A 19,715-nucleotide genomic window follows, 5' to 3' on the forward strand; every position below is an offset into this window, starting at 1 on the left:
GCAACGCAACGCGTTAAAAGACAGTATAAGTCATTATAATCCGTAATTATGTCCCTACTGGATGCAACAAATGCCTCGTTTGTGATGGGTTTTAATGTTTATGTCTCGTCGCTCCGGCCTGACACGGCATCAACAGTATGTGAGGGGCGTAACATTTCCGTCTCACGCTTGAGGTATTCGGCCAATCACAATGCACTGGATAGCTGGCCAATCAGAGCACACCTCGCTTTTTCAGACCGATGAGCTTTGTAAAAATCGACGCGTTTCAAAAAGGCGGGGCATAGAGGAGAAACAATAATGTACAGTATGTGGAAAATAATGTTTTTTTTTTAAACTTTAAACCGCATAAACACATTTCATTACACCAAATACACAAAATAATGTTCTTTTTAGCAGCATCATATGACTCCTTTAACTGAAACTGCTATGAAGACAAAAATTACCATTAAATAAAGTAAAAAAGAAAATGAAAATGAATTATAAATGTGCACTACAATATGATCAACAACTAAGCAGAATTATAAAGAAAATGAACCTTATAGTTTTAACTGAATATATATTATAATATATATTTAATATATTATATTATAATATAATAATTATAATTATATATTATAATATATATTTTTAATTCTAATCAAAGTTATATTTGTCAAAAAGAGACGCACACTCAAAACAGGAAGGACTGATATCTGATTGATATAGAAAACAACCAACACTGTATACAATGTTTTCTGAATTCTTGAATCTTGAAATGGGTGACAACAACAACAATAATTATTATTATTAAACAATTATTATTATTGTTATCATTGTTATTAAGCAATAATGAAAATAACTGATTATAAAATTAACGCATATTATTTATTAATAAACAATTACATATTTATATAATAATTCATATTTAAAATCCAATATACATTATTATATAACTAAATATGGATAAAACTATACTGAAACTAAATCGATTTAAAATAAATTCTAAAAAAAAACTGAGACGAGCCTTTATGTTCTTTTTGCTCAGCAGCGGTTTTCGTCTTGGAACTTGGACCATTTTTGCCCAGTCTCTTTCTTATGGTGGAGTCATGAACACTGACCTTAACTGAGGCAAGTGAGGCCTGCAGTTCTTTGGATGTTGTTGTGGGGTCTTTTGTGACCTCTTGGATGAGTCGTCGCTGTGCTCTTGGGGTAATTTTGGTCGGCCGGCCATGTTTTTGCCATTTGTGAATAATGGTTCTCACTGTGGTTCGCTGGAGTCCCAAAGCTTTATAAATGGCTTTATAACCTTTTCCAGACTGATAGATCTCAATTACTTTCTTTCTCATTTGTTTCTGAATTTCTTTGGATCTCGGCATGATGTCTAGTTTTTGAGGATCTTTTGGTCTACTTCACTTTGTCAGGTAGGTCCTATTTAAGAGATTTCTTGATTGCGAACAGGTGTGGCAGTAATCAGGCCTGGGTGTGGCTAGAGAAATTGAACTCAGGTGTGATAAACCACAGTTTTAACAGGGGGGCAAACACTTCTTCACACAGGGCCATGTAGTTTTGGATTTTGTTTTCCCTTAATAATAAAAACCTTCATTTAAAAACTTCATGTTGTGTTCACTTGTGTAATCTTTGACTAATATTTAAATTTGTTTGATGATCTGAAACATTAAAGTGTGACAAATATGCAAAAAAATAAGAAATCAGGAAGGGGGCCAACACTTTTTCACACCACTGTATGTATATATATATATATATATATTTATTTATTTATGCACCATCAACACTAATTAAAAGCAAACTAAAATTAAAACAAAAATAATAAAAACATTGAAATTTTCAGTAACTAACTACAATAATCCTGTTCAGCAAGCACAAAGTCTGATTCAATCCAGTCTGCTACTGGATGGATTGACATTACCAGACACTCGCAGACGAAGCACTTAATGTCTGCTCATCCTCCTCCAAGTCTCTCGCTGAGAGAAATGGCATTAGAAAGCTTTCCGCCCTTTACTTTCATCTGCTCTCATATCCGCCACTGACCCTGCGTCAGGCTACGGCTGTAATAGCATCCCGTGCCACGATGGTCGTGTGTGTCTGTCTGAAGACCTGTGACTGCACTTCCTGACCTGCAGGTGGTGTGGTCAACTAGGCTCCAGGCCAACCACCACATGCTGTTTTCAACTGACCACAGCAACACGCATTCAGATGTGTTCACACGTAAACACGCAGGGCTCTGAACACGCAAACACAGACGAAGACTGTGGGTGACCAGCAGTCACCTGCGAGGGGCCGGAAGGCAGGGTGGTGTTTGAGGTGAGTGGAAAGAGGAGGAACTGCAGGGATAACAGTCTGCTTTTACAGCTAAAATAAACATCTGACTGCCATGTCTGGTCCCAAAGCTCACAAATGTCTGACTAGAAGTGCTGTTATGGTCACCGTGTAATTGGAAAAAACTCAGAGGGGAGGAAAAAAAAAAAAACATCCTTGGGTTGACGGAATTAATCAAAACAAATGGATAAAAATGTTAAAACTCATTCAATCAGCGCTAAAGCAGTTAACACATCAGGTGTACTCAGACAAGAGTTACAAATAAGACACGCTATAAGAGCTACAGTGTGTATGTTTTTCATTCCTAATTTATCGACAGAAACACTTGCAGTATTGCAGTTAAACAAAAATACATAAAGATGTACAATGTATGCAAAGAAGGTACACAGCACAGCAGGTGCACAGCAGGGTTATTATAGTTAACTAAATCTAAAACCATAAAACAAATTTTGTTACTTAAAATAAAATATACTTTAACTGAAATAAAATTGAACAAATAAAATAAAAAAATAAAAAAATCTAATTTTCATTTACAACATTTCTCAAGTTCATTTATTTTATCTTGATGTACTAAAATGACTAAAACTGAAATAAAAATGAATGAAAACTATGTAGACTTTAAAAAAAATCAAAAGCTGATAAAAATGACAAAAACAACAGTTACTAAAATTTTAACTAAAAATAAAATCTGAAAACATAAAAATAAAAAACTAATGAAAGATATTAATAAAAAGTATAACAACATCTCAGTGATATTAAAATAACTGCAACAGAATGTACAAAAAGTACAAATGCAGAAATAAATGTAAATAATAATTTTTAACTATTTTAAATATTTGAATGGAAAGTATGAATTAATTTGATTGGTTTTATTAAATATAAAACATTTTATAACATTTATAAATAAATGCATACATATATATATATTTTTTTATAAATATACAAATTATTTAATTGATATATATCATGAATTATAAAATTGAGGTAGGAACGGCAGTTTACTCATCTACAGTGATGAGGAATTTTCAAGTGAAAAAACATTGTGAAAAATAATGCAAGGCGGGATTTGACTGCATGTTGCATCTAACTAAATTTTACTGTTTTTTGTTGAACTTTTATATTAATGTTTAATATTATTGTTCCCCATCTTTGTGGCTTTTTGATGCAAGGCCTATATTTGGCTAAAAGATTATGAGATCATTTAATTTCATATTGACTTCAACAACAGTTCGGTCCGTTCCTGGTAAAAAAATGTACTCACCACAGCTGTGACATCAGCTACGCCAAAAGCAGCTTTCTGCCTTCGCCCTGTGATGTAGATGCAGTTCTCCTGTATCTTCTCCAGCAGCTGGCGCATCTGCTTGCAGTAATTGGCCACTTTGCATTCCTTCAAGAACGCTTTCAGCTGAGGAGACCAACATGAGAGTGCATGCATGAGAGACATTAGGGAAAAGAGCAAACATAAAACATCACAAAAATTATGCATGAAGAATTTCTAACTATCCTGAAAGACTAACATTAATATATATCTCTAAAAACTCTGTCCAGATTCAATTTCCATTTTTTTTTTTTCAATTCTGCAAATGAAAAGTACGGAAGAAACAGGAGTGGATATTATAAATAAACCTGACTGGGCCAAAAGAATAAATATTCAAAACCAGATTTTTAAACAGCAGTGAGGAGAGCTCGGTGTTGGCCAGAACAGAGGATGTGGCCAGAGTGTATATGTGTGAGAGAGGGCTGAAAGGGGTGAAAGAAGCTGGCTTTTTTTCCTACAGTCAGTGTGTTTGTGTGCTGTGTTAGTGAGAACGCTGCGGTGTATGTGTGTGCTGTGTTGCAAGAGTAAGTGTTGGGATGTGTATGTTGAGGTGTGAGGACTAAAAGGAGCCATTAACTATAACTGTTGAGCATGCTCCATAACTTTCACTTATTATGAGCTGTTGGCGATGTGGTAAATGTTAGGAAGGAAAGTGAATAAGTGAAAGCTTACTCCAGAGAGTGAGAACAGTACCTGAACGATGGTGGGCAAAGCTAGCTCAGGAAAGCCAATGGAGCAGGCCTGTGTGTGGAAGTACTCCAGAATGAGGTCATACAACTGCTCCACTAGACCATCCTGAAACAGTGAAAACACAAACATTCCCAAGTCAACACACAGGAACAAACTATGCGATAGAGTTAGCTTTAAATTTCTACACCATAAAACCAGACATGTGAATGCATCATTCAGGGAAACTGCTATTAATATTCTGAATTTAGCAAACTTGCTTAGCAAGGTTGTCTTTAAACTGTTAGAGGGGTCTTCACACAGTTTTGCGTTTTTGTACTGTCTTTGACCATTGCGCTCACATTGTCTGCAGCGCTTTGCATGACACAGCATTCTAAAAACACAGCACTTAAAGGCACAATATGTATTTTTCGCCGCTAGAGGGCGCGTATTCAAAATAAACAAATAGACAAAGGCGTAGTTTGATGACGCCGTGACTGAGTGTGGAATCATGGGAGTTGTCGTCTTCATCCCCACAGCCGATGCAATCCGACGGGACTCGGGCAGAAATCATGTTCATGGATGAGCTAATGATTTATTAACGTAGTAGAATGAAGCAGGGTGAGGCTGAAAGCCGCCGAAGCAAAACGAGGCCACTGAACGAGCGCGACACATGGCTCAAAAGCAGCGGAGCTTTTATTATGACACAGTCGAGCGCTTCCGCTGCTTCCGGTCGTGCGTATGTGGGGTAAAGCAGCACTGTTTTTAATAAAAAAATCTTACATATTGTGTCTTTAAGTTACAATATATCCAACTTTTAGAAAACGTGTCTCAAAACCTTGCTTTTTTTTTTTGTCATTTCACTGCCCTGCACCTCACGTTTTAAAATGCAGAAGCGCATTCTGTGTGAACCTGCCCTGATGGTAGCACACTTGAGAAAAAAAGAGTTTACAATGTAACATGTACCTGCGTCATGAATTCAACACTAAATATTGGACTTGGACAGCTAGGACTGTCTGCGTTCACACACTTGCGTAGAATTTGTTCAGGCCTTCAACAGCCTCCATTTACGCTCATTTTTAATTGTTGAATTTGGATTTAATTTTTAGATAAACATCTTTGTTCAGAGTTCGGCACTGTAAGCATTGTATTTTTATGACCGTTGGGTTTTAGTTGAGTTAAAAACAAACTTTTGTTACACAGGGAAACAGCCAGTGGTATTTTCAACTAACCCTGTTAATTTGCTTGAGTAAATCTTAAATACCATTTGATGTTTTACGTTTTTTAAAAGAAGTCACTAATGCTCACCAAGGCTGCATTCATATGATCAAACATACTGTAAAAACTAATATTGTGAAACATTATTACAAATTAAAATCACTGTTTTCTACTTTAATACATTTTAAAGTGTCATTTATTCCTGTCATGGCAAAGCTGTATTTACAACGGTCGTCAGTGTCACATGATCCGTCAGAAAATCATTCTAATATGCTGATTTACTGCTCAAGAAACATTTTTTTATTATTATGAATGTTTAAAATGTTTGTTTTCAAAAGCATTTATCTAAAATTGAAATCTTTTGTTTATAAGATTGTTTATTGAATGTCTTCACAGTCACTTTTGATCAATTTAACGCACCCTTTCTTCATAAAATTATTAATTTCTATCAAAAAAACAAAAACTTTTGAACGGTAGTGTAAATGTAATCCATTTTAATGGATAACATAAAAACGTGTCTCAAGTTGAAAACATGGTGACATTTACAGTTTGGCAGAGTTTTTTGCTTATTGCTCAAACTTTTTTGTCAGTCTAACACAAAAATAAAAATTAAAACCCAGTCTCAGTAACACTACGTCCATTACAAATGACACCTGTTCCTGAGGTAACACACATGGAAAAAACAGCAGTCAATCAGTTTTCCCTACACAGAAATGGCAGCCCTGCCCCCCACAGAGTTTTCACATCTCTACTCAACACCTGGCATACAAGCATTCACACTAATCCTGACCCGGTTTAGTGCTGGGATCGGACCTAAATCCTCTGCCCTACCTACAATTCACAGCCGCAGCCTTTGCAAACACATTCCTCCGCTATGGAAATGGGAAAACCCTGCTCGTAACTGCCCTTACAAGAAATATTTAAGATTTAGTAAGTCAGACAGAGATCCCAGACAGCAAGGGTGGAGTGGCGTCTCGGGGGGCCTGTGGCTGCGGTGACTTGGCCTGGGTGAACATACTGGAAAGCTTCCCCGTGCCAACCAGGAGAGCAGGATAATCCCTGCAGCTTGTGTGGCAATCCTCTTGGCAGCGACACGGCGCTTTAGCCTGTGTAGCAGCGTGTTCGGGCTTTCATCTCCTAACCTCAATCCAGTTACAGCCAGTCAGCATGAAGACACGACAGGCTCCTGGCCCAGGAGGAGGGCCGATCTTTATCCAGTACTTTATCTGATGCATTTAAGTGATTGTCTTTTGTTTCATTTTAATATGACTCTTTGCTCATTATTTTGGATTTGCCATACCTGTCAAAAGCTTGGGCCCGGGGTCAGTAAGTTTTTTTTTTTTTTTTTTTTTATAAATAATAATTTTATTCAGAGAGGACTCATTAAATTGATCAACAGTTACAGTAAAAATATTTCTAATGTTAAAAAAAACTTTTGAACATTATATTCATCAAAGAATCCTGAGAATGTTTTCTACAAAAATATTAAGCAGCACAGTTTTTAACGTCTGTAGTAATAAGTAATAATAATGTAACAATAATGCTTCTTGAGCAGCAAATCAGCATATTAGAATGATTTCTGAAGGATCATGTGACACTGAAGACTGGAGTAATGGCTGCTGAAAATTCATGTTTGCCATCACAGGAATAAATTATATTTTAAAATATTCGAATAGAATATATGTAGTTATTTTGAATTGTAATAATATTTCAAAATATTACTATTTTTACTGGATTTTTTTTATCAAATACATGCAACCTATGTGAGCATAATAGATTTAACATTAAAAATGTAGTATACCTTATTAAAAATCATCAATCATGCTCCAAAACAGTTGACAAAAAAAAAATATATATATATATTTAAATATTAACTGAAAACTGAACATGCTCAGTATGAATTAGGGCTGTTAATCAATTTAAATGATTAAGTTTTTAAAAAGTGTTAAACTTTTTATTTTTTAAAGCTTTTTCAATTTTTACATTTCTGCAAATTATACATTGTCACTTTTCTCATGAACTCCCATGAAAGCACCAAGAAAAGCAAGTATGAAAGTAAAGATTTTTTTTGAGAAACTTTGTAATATTTTAGTCAGTTTCTGACATAAAGCTATCATACAACTTCAGAAGAATGAAGGAATAAAGTCCACATGCTTTTAGAAAATTTACATTTTGGGGTGTACTATCCCTTTAAAGTATTAAGCGCATTAAATCGTTTTCAATTAACCACATGTGGTAATTCTGGCAGGCTTAGTATACATACATAGTCATAAACTGAAAGAACATGAAGAATTTATGAAGGTCTGAAACTCAAAGTAGTACAGGATGTGTCACCTTATAAGCCTTCTCTTGGAGATTGGTCTTGCTGAGTTTGAGGATCACTGCAAAATTGATGGGCTTTATACTCATGCGGCCTGGTTTCTTATTGAAGTCTTCCCGCTGGAGGATCTGAGGAGCAGAGTGAACAAACAGATACATCAGAGCACCGCATCACAGACATGCGTGCACACAAAAACACAAATAAAACAAGACTACAGCAGCCCACTGATTATTCAGACAAACAAAAACCAGAGAATAACTCAAGGGCTTATAGTAACTTAAAGTAAACTATCTAACTCAGGTGTACAGACAAGTGTTGGGGAAGCTTCTCTTAAACTGTAGCTTCCCATCCAACAAGTCACTCAAATAGTTAACCCCTTTTTCCATCGTATTGAGGCTAACTATAACACGAAACATACAGATGACCTACTTCTTCATTAACTGATCTACAGGAGTAAAAGAAATATTATGAGAGAAATTATATAAATGAATGCACAAAACAATAGATACAAGTTCCTGGAGTATCTTGAAAAAAGTAGTAGTATGAGAAAAAAAGGGGGCCCAAAGTGTGTTTTTATTTTTAATAAAATAAAATCAGATGAGCAGCATTTATATGGCCCTAAAACAAATAGGGCACAAGTTATCAAATTGGATAAACCTAGTGATAAACAGCAGCATAGTATTTAATATGAACATTTAAATGGTTTGCTACAAAGAGACCTGCAAGGTCTGAAATGATTTTTTTTTTATTTACACTACCATTCTGTTTGCAGTCAGGAGGAGGGGCGGTCTTTATCCAGTCCTTTATCAGATGCATTTAAGCAGTTGTCTTTTATTTCATTTGTCTATTTACTCATTATCTTGGATTTATAGTACTGTTCAATAGAAATTAATATATATATTTTTTTTTTACAATTGTAAAGACATTAGTACCTTTTTTTCAGCAAGGACTTTATATTGCCCTGCCCCCCACAGAGTTTTCACATCTCTACTCAACACCTGGCATACAAGCATTCACACTAATCCTGACCCGGTTTAGTGCTGGGATCGGACCTAAATCCTCTGCCCTACCTACAATTCACAGCCGCAGCCTTTGCAAACACATTCCTCCGCTATGGAAATGGGAAAACCCTGCTCGTAACTGCCCTTACAAGAAATATTTAAGATTTAGTAAGTCAGACAGAGGTCCCAGACAGCAAGGGTGGAGCGGCGTCTCGGGGGGCCTGTGGCTGCGGTGTCTTGGCCTGGGTGAACATACTGGAAAGCTTCACCGTGCCAACCAGGAGAGCAGGATAATCCCTTCAGCTTGTGTGGCAATCCTCTTGGCAGCGACACGGCGCTTTAGCCTGTGTAGCAGCGTGTTCGGGCTTTCATCTCCTAACCTCAATCCAGTTACAGCCAGTCAGCATGAAGTCATGACAGGCTCCTGGCCCAGGAGGAGGGGCGATCTTTATCCAGTCCTTTATCTGATGCATTTCAGTGATTGTCTTTTGTTTCATTTTAATATGACTCTTCGATCATTATTTTGGATTTACAATACCGTTCAAATTTTGGGGTCAGTAAAATTTTTACTTTAAGAAATTAGATTTGATTCAGAAAGACTCATTAAATTGATCAAAAATGACAGTAAAAACATTTCTAATGTTACAAAAGACTTTGAACTTTTGAAAATTCTATTCATCAAAGAATCCTGAAAAAAATATGTTTTTCTACAAACATATGAAGCAGCACAACTGTTTCAACATCTGTAACAATAATAAATGTTTCTTGAGCAGCAAATCAGCATATTAGAATGATTTCTGAAGGATCATGTGACACTGAAGACTGGAGTAATGATGCTGAAAATCATCTTTGCCATCACAGGAATACATTTTAAATTATATTCAAATTGATATTTATTATTCATATTATATTATTTTAAATTGTAATAATATTTCAAAATATCACTATTTTTACTGGATTTTTATCAAATAAATGAAACCTTGGTCAGCATAAGAGATTTAACAGAGAAAAAAAAATCGTAGTATACCTTTAAAAAAAGTTTACAAAATCAGTATGAATTTGGGCTGTTAATCAATTTAAATGTTTAAGCTTTTTAAAATAGTTATATTTAAGCTTTTTAAATGTTTTAAATTTTACTTTTTAAATTATTGATCAACTGATTAATTGATCAACAAATTACATCACCACGTTTCCTATGAACTTCCATGAAAGCACCAAGAAAAGCAAGTATGAAAGTAAAGTTTGTTTGTTTTTTAGAGAAAATCTCTAAAAATGTTAAGTCTTTTTCTCACATAAATCATATAACTTCAGAAGACTGAAGGAATTAAGTCCACAGGCTTTTAGAAAATGTACATTTTTGGGTGTACTATTAAAGTACCCTTTAAAGTATTATACGCATTAAACAGTTTTCAATTAACCACATGTGGTAACACATTAATTCTGGCAGGCTTAGTATACATACGTAGTCATAAACTGAAAGAACATGAAGAATTTATGAAGGTCTGAAACTCAAAGAAGTACAGGATGTCACCTTATAAGCCTTCTCTTGGAGATTGGTCTTGCTGAGTTTGAGGATCACTGCAAAATTGATGGGCTTTATACTCATGCGGCCTGGTTTCTTATTGAAGTCTTCTCGCTGGAGGATCTGAGGAGCAGAGTGAACAAACAGATACATCAGAGCACTGCATCACAGACATACGTGCACAGAAACACACAAATAAGACAAGACTACAGCAGCAGCCCACTGATTATTCAGACAAACACAAACCAGAGAATGACTCAAGGGCTTATAGTAACTTCAAGTATACAATCTAAATCAGGTGTGCAGATGAGTGTTGGGGAAGCTTTTCTGAAACGTCCCATGCAACAAGTTACTCAAGTAGTTAAACCCTTTTGCAACCATTGATAAGTGTATTGAGGCTAACACATACAGATCACCTACTTCTTCATTAACTGATCTACATATCTGATCTACTGATCTACAAATATTATGAGGAAATTATATGAATGAACGGATAAAACAACAGACACAAGGACCTGAAGTATTTTGAAATAGTAGTACGAGAAAAAGAATCACAGTATATATGATTGTATCAATATAGCCATAACTGAATCTATTTCAGGGGCCAAAGTGTGTGTGTTTTTATTTTTTTTATTTTTTTTTAACAAAATAAAATCAGACAAGCAGCATTTATATAGCCCTAAAACACATAGGATACAAGTTATCAAATAGAGTAACTATATTAAACTTAACAGGTAAAATTCCACTAAATACAGATTTTTCACTAAATAAAACTAGGTACACCCTAATTTACATAACCAAATAAAAAACCTAGTGATAAACAGCAGCATAGCATTTAAAACGAACATTTAAATGTTTTGCTACAAAGAGACCTGAAAGGTCTCAAAGGAATCATGTTTTTTCTTTTATTTACACTCCTGTGGTCAGGAGGAGGGGCAAGCTTTATCCAGTCCTTTATCAGGTGCATTTAAGCGGTTGTCGTTGTCTCTTTGCTCATTATTTTGGATTTACAGTCAAGTAGAAATTAGAAAAGAAATTAATAATACATACTAATACTTTTATTCATCAATGATGCATTAAATTGATCAAAAGTGACAGTAAAACCATTTATAATGTTAATTTTTTTTAAATTTTTTTGTAATATTTCAGAACTTTCTGAAAAAGTTAAGCAGCACAACTGTTTTCAACATTAATAATTATAAGAAATGTTTCTTGCGCATCAAATCAGCATATCAGAATGAATTCTGAAGGATCATGTGACACCGAAGACTGGAGTAATGATGCTGAAAATTCAGCTTTGCATCACAGAAATAAGTTACACTTTTAAATATACTGAAATAGAAAACAGTTATTTTAAATTGTAACAGTATCTCACAATATTGCTGTTTTTACTGTATTTTTAATCAAATAAATGCAGCCTTGCTGAGCATAAAAGAATGTTTGAAAAAACAAAATCTTACATAACCCAAACTTTTGAACAGGAGTGATTCATTAAAATGAATCAGATTTCCCAAATTTTGTATTTTATGAATTTTATTTTATCATTTTTATTTTAATACTTTATTAAATCTGGAAGCACAGAACAATGTGCTCAAAAATGTGCCGTGTGGTAAAAGTAACTTGGTGGTTTTTATATAATATAAAATTATTTCTCATAATTCAAATTTTTGCAGGCAACAAATTAGAAAGAATACTTTTCACCATACTTTCTCCATAACTAATAACTGAAAGAGGCTGTCACTTCAGCAAACAGTCAGCCAGAGTACTTTGGTACAGGGCTGTGACTTCTCCCATAACTCTCTCTGCTCTTCCGCATTTAAGAGCAGTTGAAAGTGCTTGACGAGGTCAACTAGAACCAGCGAGGTGTGTGCGTGTGTATGTGCTCATTGACGGCCGGTCTGTGCAAACAACGGATGTGGTGTCAGCCTGCGGGACAGAGGAGGAAGTGAAGGCGCATGGTCCCAACCTGATACGCTCAGAGGCTACTGCAACAGGAAGCTTGAAATCATAGAGCACAGATAAAGAGAGACAGGGAGAAAGAGCGGGAAAAGAGAAAAATAAAGAGAGAGCCATGCTCTACTCTACTTCGCTGCACGCCTACTTTTTAACATGAGCGCGAAAACAGGAAGTGGACTGCATCACAAATAAACACAGATCGCAGCCAAGCAGTGACCACCCCCCCCCTTCCCGTTGGTCTCGGCTGCTGTCGCCTCCACGCTTCTATTCTCACAACAGCTGTCACCACAGGGGCTCACGCCAGCCACACACAAACACACACTTTTTGTCACCCGCCTCACACTGTGGAAAATGTTGACAGTTTGTGACCTCTACTTCTCCCAAAAACGAAGACGCGCAGAGTTCGCACACATTAGGATGCGCATTCATGCAGACCGCAAACTCTGATCTCTGGTGTCTTTTATCTTTTAGTCTTTAATTCAAAGCTTGTCGACCGTTTAGGTAGCTTGCCTAGTCTTATTTTTTGGTTTTTAATTTTCCAATAGTGACTAGTTGGTGGGTTTTCTGAACGACTTATCTGTATTATAGGCTCCGCCAGACCCCAAACAGATATGATATCAGGGAGCGTCTTTTCTTGTGTTCCATAAACCGTATAATTTCTGATTTCCATTAACAACCCACTATAGTTCTGTAATCTGAGAAATTTACAAGCTTGAGGTTTTATCCATTAGTAATTAATTAGATTAGAGAGTTTCCATAATTAGGTAAACTACTGTTTAAAAATGTGGGGTCAGTACATTTTTTTGTTTTGTTTTGTTTTTGAAAGTAGTATTTTATGCTCACGAAAACTGCATTTATTTGATTAAAAATAGAGTAAAACAATAATATAATATTAAAATTATATTACAATTTAAAAGAACTGTCTTCGATTTTATATTTTAAAATGTAATTTATTCCTGTGATGCAAAGCTGAATTTTCAGCACCATTACTCCAGTCTTCAGTTACATGATCCTTCAGAAATCATTCTAATATGCTGATTTGCTGCTCAATAAATATTTCTTATAACGAATGTTGAAAACAGTGCTGCTCAATATTTTTGTGGAAATCATTATAAAAAAATTTCCACAATTAAAAACAAAAGCATTTATTTAAAATATAAATATTTTGTAACATTATGAATGTGTTTACTGTCAGTTCTGATTATTTTAATGAGTCCTTGCTAAAGAAAGGTTTCTAAAATTTAAGGGGAAAAAATCTTACTGACTAAGCTTTTGAACACTAGTGTATTTGGCTGTTGGTTAATGTTTTACAACAGCACTGCCCAAGTAAATGTAAGTGAATAAGGGGAAAAAGGAAATTACCTTAAAATATATTAATGTATTAAAAATGGTGTATTTGATACAAAAAACTACTTTGATGGTAGTGGAGTTGAAGGGATGAAGACAGGCGACATCTTTCCGTTTACAGCGCTCACAGTCTAGCAGCATGCTAAAGCACAGCACGCTGTTAGCATGCTAAACCCCTGCATCTCTTAATTAATTTACTAACAAAAGCAACAACGTATATTTAAGTAAAAAAGAACACTAATTGGCCTCACAAATTGACCCTTTAGTTGGTAGATTCTTCATAGGAAGATTTCTTGTAATTGTACTTCAGATGTGAAGAGAGGTCAGAGCATGAAGTCTTTTTATAGTTAACTGTAAAAAAGCAGGACGACCGTGATGACAAACGCCGTGGGTACAGTACTCATGCCCAAACCACGTCCACCCACACAGGAACCTGTTTATTCAAGGCAGCCTAGGAGATGCAGGGAGACATCAGAACAGTTGATGATGGCATGATCTGCAAGTCTCACCTCTAGCAGGAAGGGCAGGGCGGGCACGTATGTCTTGGTGTTGGCAGACAGCAGGGTGATCGCTCTGACACAATGCAGTCGCAGAGGGTAATAGCGGGAGATGGGCACAAGCCTACAAATACACACACAAACACATAATGGAGCCATTAATGACTTGATAGTTTAACTGAAAACAGTAGTTTCTGTAAGCGAACAAAGTAATGTGGATTTTTAACATAATTTTTTAAATATCTGCAGGCAGAGATGTAATGTAGTATTCAGAGCTGAGGTTCTTATCTCAAATCGACACACTGAGAATTGTAAACTTAAATGTGGTTAATGGCGCCACCTGCTGGTAAAAACACTGTTAACGCAGTAACTCTTAATGGCATTTACATAGTTAACCAGAAAAAAAAAAAACCTTGAGATTTTTCTGATAAAAATTGTGATAGCAATTTAAAATGATGTTATTAAAAAATTAAAAAAAAAAACCTTTGCTGTGCTTGTTTGTGGGGATGCACAATTTGCCCAAAATGTTGTGATTATCTATAAATCTGCCTATAAAATAATAATAATTATTATTATTACTAAATGAACAATTAAAAACTACAAAAAATAAAATAAACATTACTATTGAAATATTCACTGTAAATTAGAGTACTTCAGAAAACTAAAATAATTAGTAGTTTAAAAACAGTGCCGCACGTCGAAAACTTGCAGTGCATATATTTGATAAATCACACCAAGCTGTATCATAATTTAGATTTTATTTTTGATTAATCATGCAGGCCTATGTAAATGACTTTGTTTCTGACACTGTCAATTTCCAAAAATGACAAAAAAGCACCATACTGGCCCATTTGACTCATGACTATACTCAAAGTGGGTGAAATATCTCTTTAAAGATGCTGAGCAAAAAAAGCAGTAAGCAAAAAAACATCAACAACAAACAAACAATCAATCAATACATACTTGATGCAGCCGATGATGACTTGACACAATGGGTAGATCAATGGCTCCAAAACTTCACTGGGATAAATGGTGCTCAATACCCGACACCACAGATACAGACAGTGCACATACTGCCAGTTATACACAGACTGATATGTCTCCTGAGGATGCACAAAACAGAAAAATACTGATCAAGATAAGGTGACATCTGCAAAAAATATATTGGACATATTTCTTAGTGATAGAGTATATTCAAAGAGGAAAAATATACGTAAAGTTGGACTGAGAGTTTGCTACAACAATACCTGACAATACCTAAACATCAATTTTGAAAGTGAAGAATTTTCTTTGGAATAACAAGCACAGATGAATCATTCACAATAAGATCAGGATTAAGAAAATAAATATGGTCAACTTTATTTTCATGTTAACTTCAAACAAGTCATTTCTTCAACAGAAAAGAATACAGGCCAAGAGTTAAAACTACCTTCTTCTTCAAATTTATGGCGTTCCTGAGGTGGATGGCTAGCTGACGGATGTAAATAAAGGCATGCTGGTAGGACACCTGTGTGTCCAGTGAGTACATCTCAGCGAGAGTCCGCTGCATGAAATTAATCATTGGAAGAGTGTTGGGAGATGTGAACTTGCAGTTCTTTACGTAAGCGATGTACATTTGCTGCAAACAGAGAAATCACTGTTAATAATGAACCATGTATAATGAATATCTTCACTATTATTTCGTCATTACAAATTAAATTTTATTTTGAAAAAATTATTTTATTCAGCAAGGACATGTGAAATATATCTAAAGTAACAGTAAAGACATTTATAATGATACAAAGGATTTCTATTTCACATAAATGCTGTTCTTTTAAACTTTCTATTAATCAAAGAAGCCTAAAAAAGTATAATTGGTTTCACAAAATATTAAACAGCTGTTTTCAACAGTAATGATAAATGTTTCTTGATCACCAAATCAGCATATTAGAATGATTTCTGAAGGATCATGTGACACTGAAGACTGGAGTAATGACTGCTGAAAATTCAGCTTTGCATCACAGAAATAAATTACATTTGAACATATATTAAAATATAAAATAATTATTTTAATTTGTAACAATATTTCTCAATATTACTGCTTTTACTGTATTTTTGATGAAATAAATGCAGCCTTGGTGAGCATAACTAAAAACATTTTACAAAAAAAACTTTTTTTTTTTGAAGAGATCAGTAAATAATTCTATCCGCTTATGTTATTTGAGAAAACAAGCAATATATGACAGAACCACTGTAATGCACATTGCGGTTCAGGAACATTTAGTGCAAAAGAAAATCTCATCACATGGGAAATAAACTTATGATATGTTGTAAAACCTAACTTACCTTAAGAACAGAGTTTAAGTAGATTTCCTGTTTGTGTCGGCAGATTTTGCTGAGAGCCAGGAAGGCAAGGACCCTCACAGTCTCCTCTCCTGTGCTCCAGTGTTTGATCAGACTCTAGTGTCACAAACAAAAAACACCACAGATGCTGACCTTTTTTTGTTGTTTGATTAAAAACATCCATCTCAGTTCACTGAGCACCATTTCTGTCTGAGTTAGTGCCATCGATTTGCAGTGCTTACTTTGAGCAAGTGCCTGCACTGTTTTGGCAGACACAGGTAGTATGGCACCATCTGGTTGGCATGACGGAGAACTGCAGCTATGACTGTGGCCTGCGTTAAACTGGAGAGGAGCTGAGGAGAGACATTTTTTTTATCGCACTTTAGCACTGGGATTCAAGAACCAGCTAAAAAAATAACTGACAATGTTGTGGGGAAAAATCTACCTGAACAACACCAGCAACATACATCTTAATATCAATCTGATTTTTCTGCCACCTGGGACTTGAAGATGGAAGTATTAATCTGAAAATACAGATTAACACAATGTTACGTGAAGAAATCTAACCGATTCAACCATCTATCTATACAGCAGGAGGAACAGAGCTGGTACTTTTTTTGGCCTTGCTCTGGAGCTTTCAGCTTCAGCATTTTGTTCAGAGCTGCATGCATGTCCTTTATGCAGAACAGGACAAGGGAATTGAACACTGTAATGGGAAACAGGTAGAGGCTGTCAGTGAGCACATTAAACATATTCGGTTCTGTACGCAAGTGTTTGAAATAAGCCGGTTAGTTACCCGCGCTGTCTGAGATAGTATATCGACACAGCTCCTCAGAGTCACCCTTCGTTGTAGCCACGGCAGCCTTAAAGGCTTGTGTGATGTCCCTAATCAATTTTGCCGTGGGCTCTTTCTGGAAAGAAAAATATGTAAAAAAAAAAAAGATTCAATAAAGAGTTATAAACCATCAATCAAACCAACCAGCTCCCAGATTACATTACAAACTTTGATTTGAAGAAAAAAAACAAAAAAAACGTATATTTAAATATAAAAAGTATATACAGTGCACAGCATAAATGAGTACACCCCCTCTAAAACTTAACAAATTCAGCAATTACTCTTTACTTAGAAGACATTAGTGCTGGGCGGTATGACCAAAACTTTATATCACAGTATTTTTCAAAATTATAGCGGTTTCACGGTACATGACGGTATTTTTTTTTTTCATGCGTGACCGGATGTTAACCATATTTTCTATTGATTGAGAGAGGAAATACTGCAGTATATTGACTTAGAATGCCCTATTTTACTGTCATGATGAGTGAATATTGTCAAAAAATACCACACTAAATAGTGACTAAACACGACCCCTTTTAATACATGTTAACCAGGAGTCACTCTCATTTATAATCGCAGCATCGTCTACAACGGTACAAGAGGAATACCAAATTATTGTTTTAAGTGTGAATATTTAAAAACAATGAACTTGTAATAAGGCTCCTGAAATAATCAGGTCTTCACTTTAAGTTTTCATTTAGTGATGAGTGAATTTTTGCTAGAAAAAGAGCAGGAGAAATAACATGCAAGTGTCTCAGAGCCGGCAAAAGCTATGAAAAGAGTGACAGTTTATCTCACAGAGTATGACGCAGCCTGCAGAAATGACATGCATGGTTGTCACCACTAGAATTACCTACTGTAGCCAAAGCAAAATAAACTAATTTAACCTCTTCCAGGGCCCATATTTACAAAAGAGAGACTTCTGGGAATCCATACTCTGGTCTCAAGAGACCAAGTCAATCATTTCGAATCCAAAAGCATCCAAAATGTTCTGGTGTTGCTAGAGGAGGAGTACAGTTAGAAGTGCTTGGTACCCACAGTGACGTTCAGTGGTAGTAAAGTTTTTATATAGGGATGAATGAGTGCTGAAGGTGTGAGGGAGTTGTACTTTATCAATGCTGGCATGAATTCACACCCTGATGTGGGATGTAATACAAAAACCTGAAAGAGAAGATGCTACCCCCCCCTCATTCCCTGCATTATTGGGCATTTTTTCAGCATGACAATGAAGATATTCATTCTCCCAAGGTGAAAATCCGTCAGTGGACATGTATTTCACTCAATCTTAACGCTCTTGATGAGGGAGTTGTACTTTATCAATGCTGGCATGAATTCACACCCCACTGTGTGATGTAATACAAAAACTTGAAACAGAAGATGAAAGTGACAGTGACATGTGGCCAAGTATGGTGACTCATACTCGGAATTAGTGCTCTGCATTTACCCATCCAAAGTGCACACACACAGCAGTGAACACACACACACTGTGAACACACACCCGGAGCAGTGGGCAGCCATTTATGCTGCGGCGCCCGGGGAGCAGTTGGGGTTTGGTGCCTTGCTCAAGGGCACCTCAGTCGTGGTATTGAAGGTGGGAGAGAGCGCTGTACATTCCCTCCCCCCTAAAAATATATATCTCATATTACACTACATTATGCCCAAAATGTTACATTATATTTATGATGTTGCATAAAACCTATGTACAAAAGCACAAATACAGCATCAAACAAAAAGAAAAATTAATAATTAAATTGCAAATTGAGAGTCCACCTTTTTAATATATATATATATATATATATAAAAGTATATATACACACATATGGTATGTGTGATGGAGTGTGTGTGTGTGTATTAGGCCTGGGCGATAAAACGGTATCGATATTTATCGACGGTACACCTTCTTCGATAACGGTATAAAAATTTTCGATATAGTGCACAATATAGGCATGTGCTATGAGTGACGCAGACCGCACACACAAACATGAACATGAGTGATGTGCAGTACTGCTGCACTCACGTCTCACACAAGAGATGTATAGAAAGCCATGCAAAGTTAAAACAGTTTAAACTTTTAGAAAACATGTTGCGCATTTTTGTGGAGGTTTATTCCTTTTCACTGCGTCTCGTATGTTTTTAAAAGCAATCTGTGTGATGGGCGATTCGGCTCTTTGTATTAAGCAATGCATAAATACATGATGCTGTTTTGTTCATAATTGTTTATGCAATTTACGAAATTATATTTGATTTATATGAGTTAATTTAGACGTAATGTTAGTTAATTTTAAAATACAGTGGTTAAATGTAAAAAAAAAAAAAAAAAATTCTGTTTAAAAAAAAGGTTATAAAAATGTCAATAATTATCGATACCGAACGATATGAAACATATGAAACATGATA

General features: G+C 35.5%; 1 protein-coding gene across 2 annotated transcripts in view; it reads right to left on the reverse strand.

Annotated features, from left to right (window-relative positions):
* The window catches only part of LOC107716108 (nucleolar complex protein 2 homolog), a 36,726-nt gene that overhangs the window by 11,789 nt on the left and 5,222 nt on the right, over positions 1 to 19,715 (reverse strand). The window contains exons 5-15 of one of the 2 annotated variants that reach the window (XM_016522438.1): positions 17,280 to 17,394; positions 17,096 to 17,189; positions 16,929 to 17,007; positions 16,726 to 16,836; positions 16,487 to 16,600; positions 15,591 to 15,779; positions 15,125 to 15,264; positions 14,174 to 14,285; positions 7,853 to 7,966; positions 4,328 to 4,429; positions 3,578 to 3,721 (exon numbers count right to left, since the gene is read on the reverse strand). In XM_016522438.1, the coding sequence (XP_016377924.1) occupies positions 3,578 to 3,721; positions 4,328 to 4,429; positions 7,853 to 7,966; positions 14,174 to 14,285; positions 15,125 to 15,264; positions 15,591 to 15,779; positions 16,487 to 16,600; positions 16,726 to 16,836; positions 16,929 to 17,007; positions 17,096 to 17,189; positions 17,280 to 17,394 (1,314 nt within the window). Of the gene's footprint in view, positions 1 to 3,577; positions 3,722 to 4,327; positions 4,430 to 7,852; positions 7,967 to 10,370; positions 10,485 to 14,173; positions 14,286 to 15,124; positions 15,265 to 15,590; positions 15,780 to 16,486; positions 16,601 to 16,725; positions 16,837 to 16,928; positions 17,008 to 17,095; positions 17,190 to 17,279; positions 17,395 to 19,715 lie in introns of both variants that reach the window. The other variant, XM_016522437.1, reaches the window with a different exon arrangement.

This window comes from Sinocyclocheilus rhinocerous, unplaced genomic scaffold (genome assembly GCF_001515625.1).
Source record: "Sinocyclocheilus rhinocerous isolate Xijiao unplaced genomic scaffold, SAMN03320098_v1.1 scaffold148, whole genome shotgun sequence".
NCBI lineage: Eukaryota > Metazoa > Chordata > Actinopteri > Cypriniformes > Cyprinidae > Sinocyclocheilus > Sinocyclocheilus rhinocerous.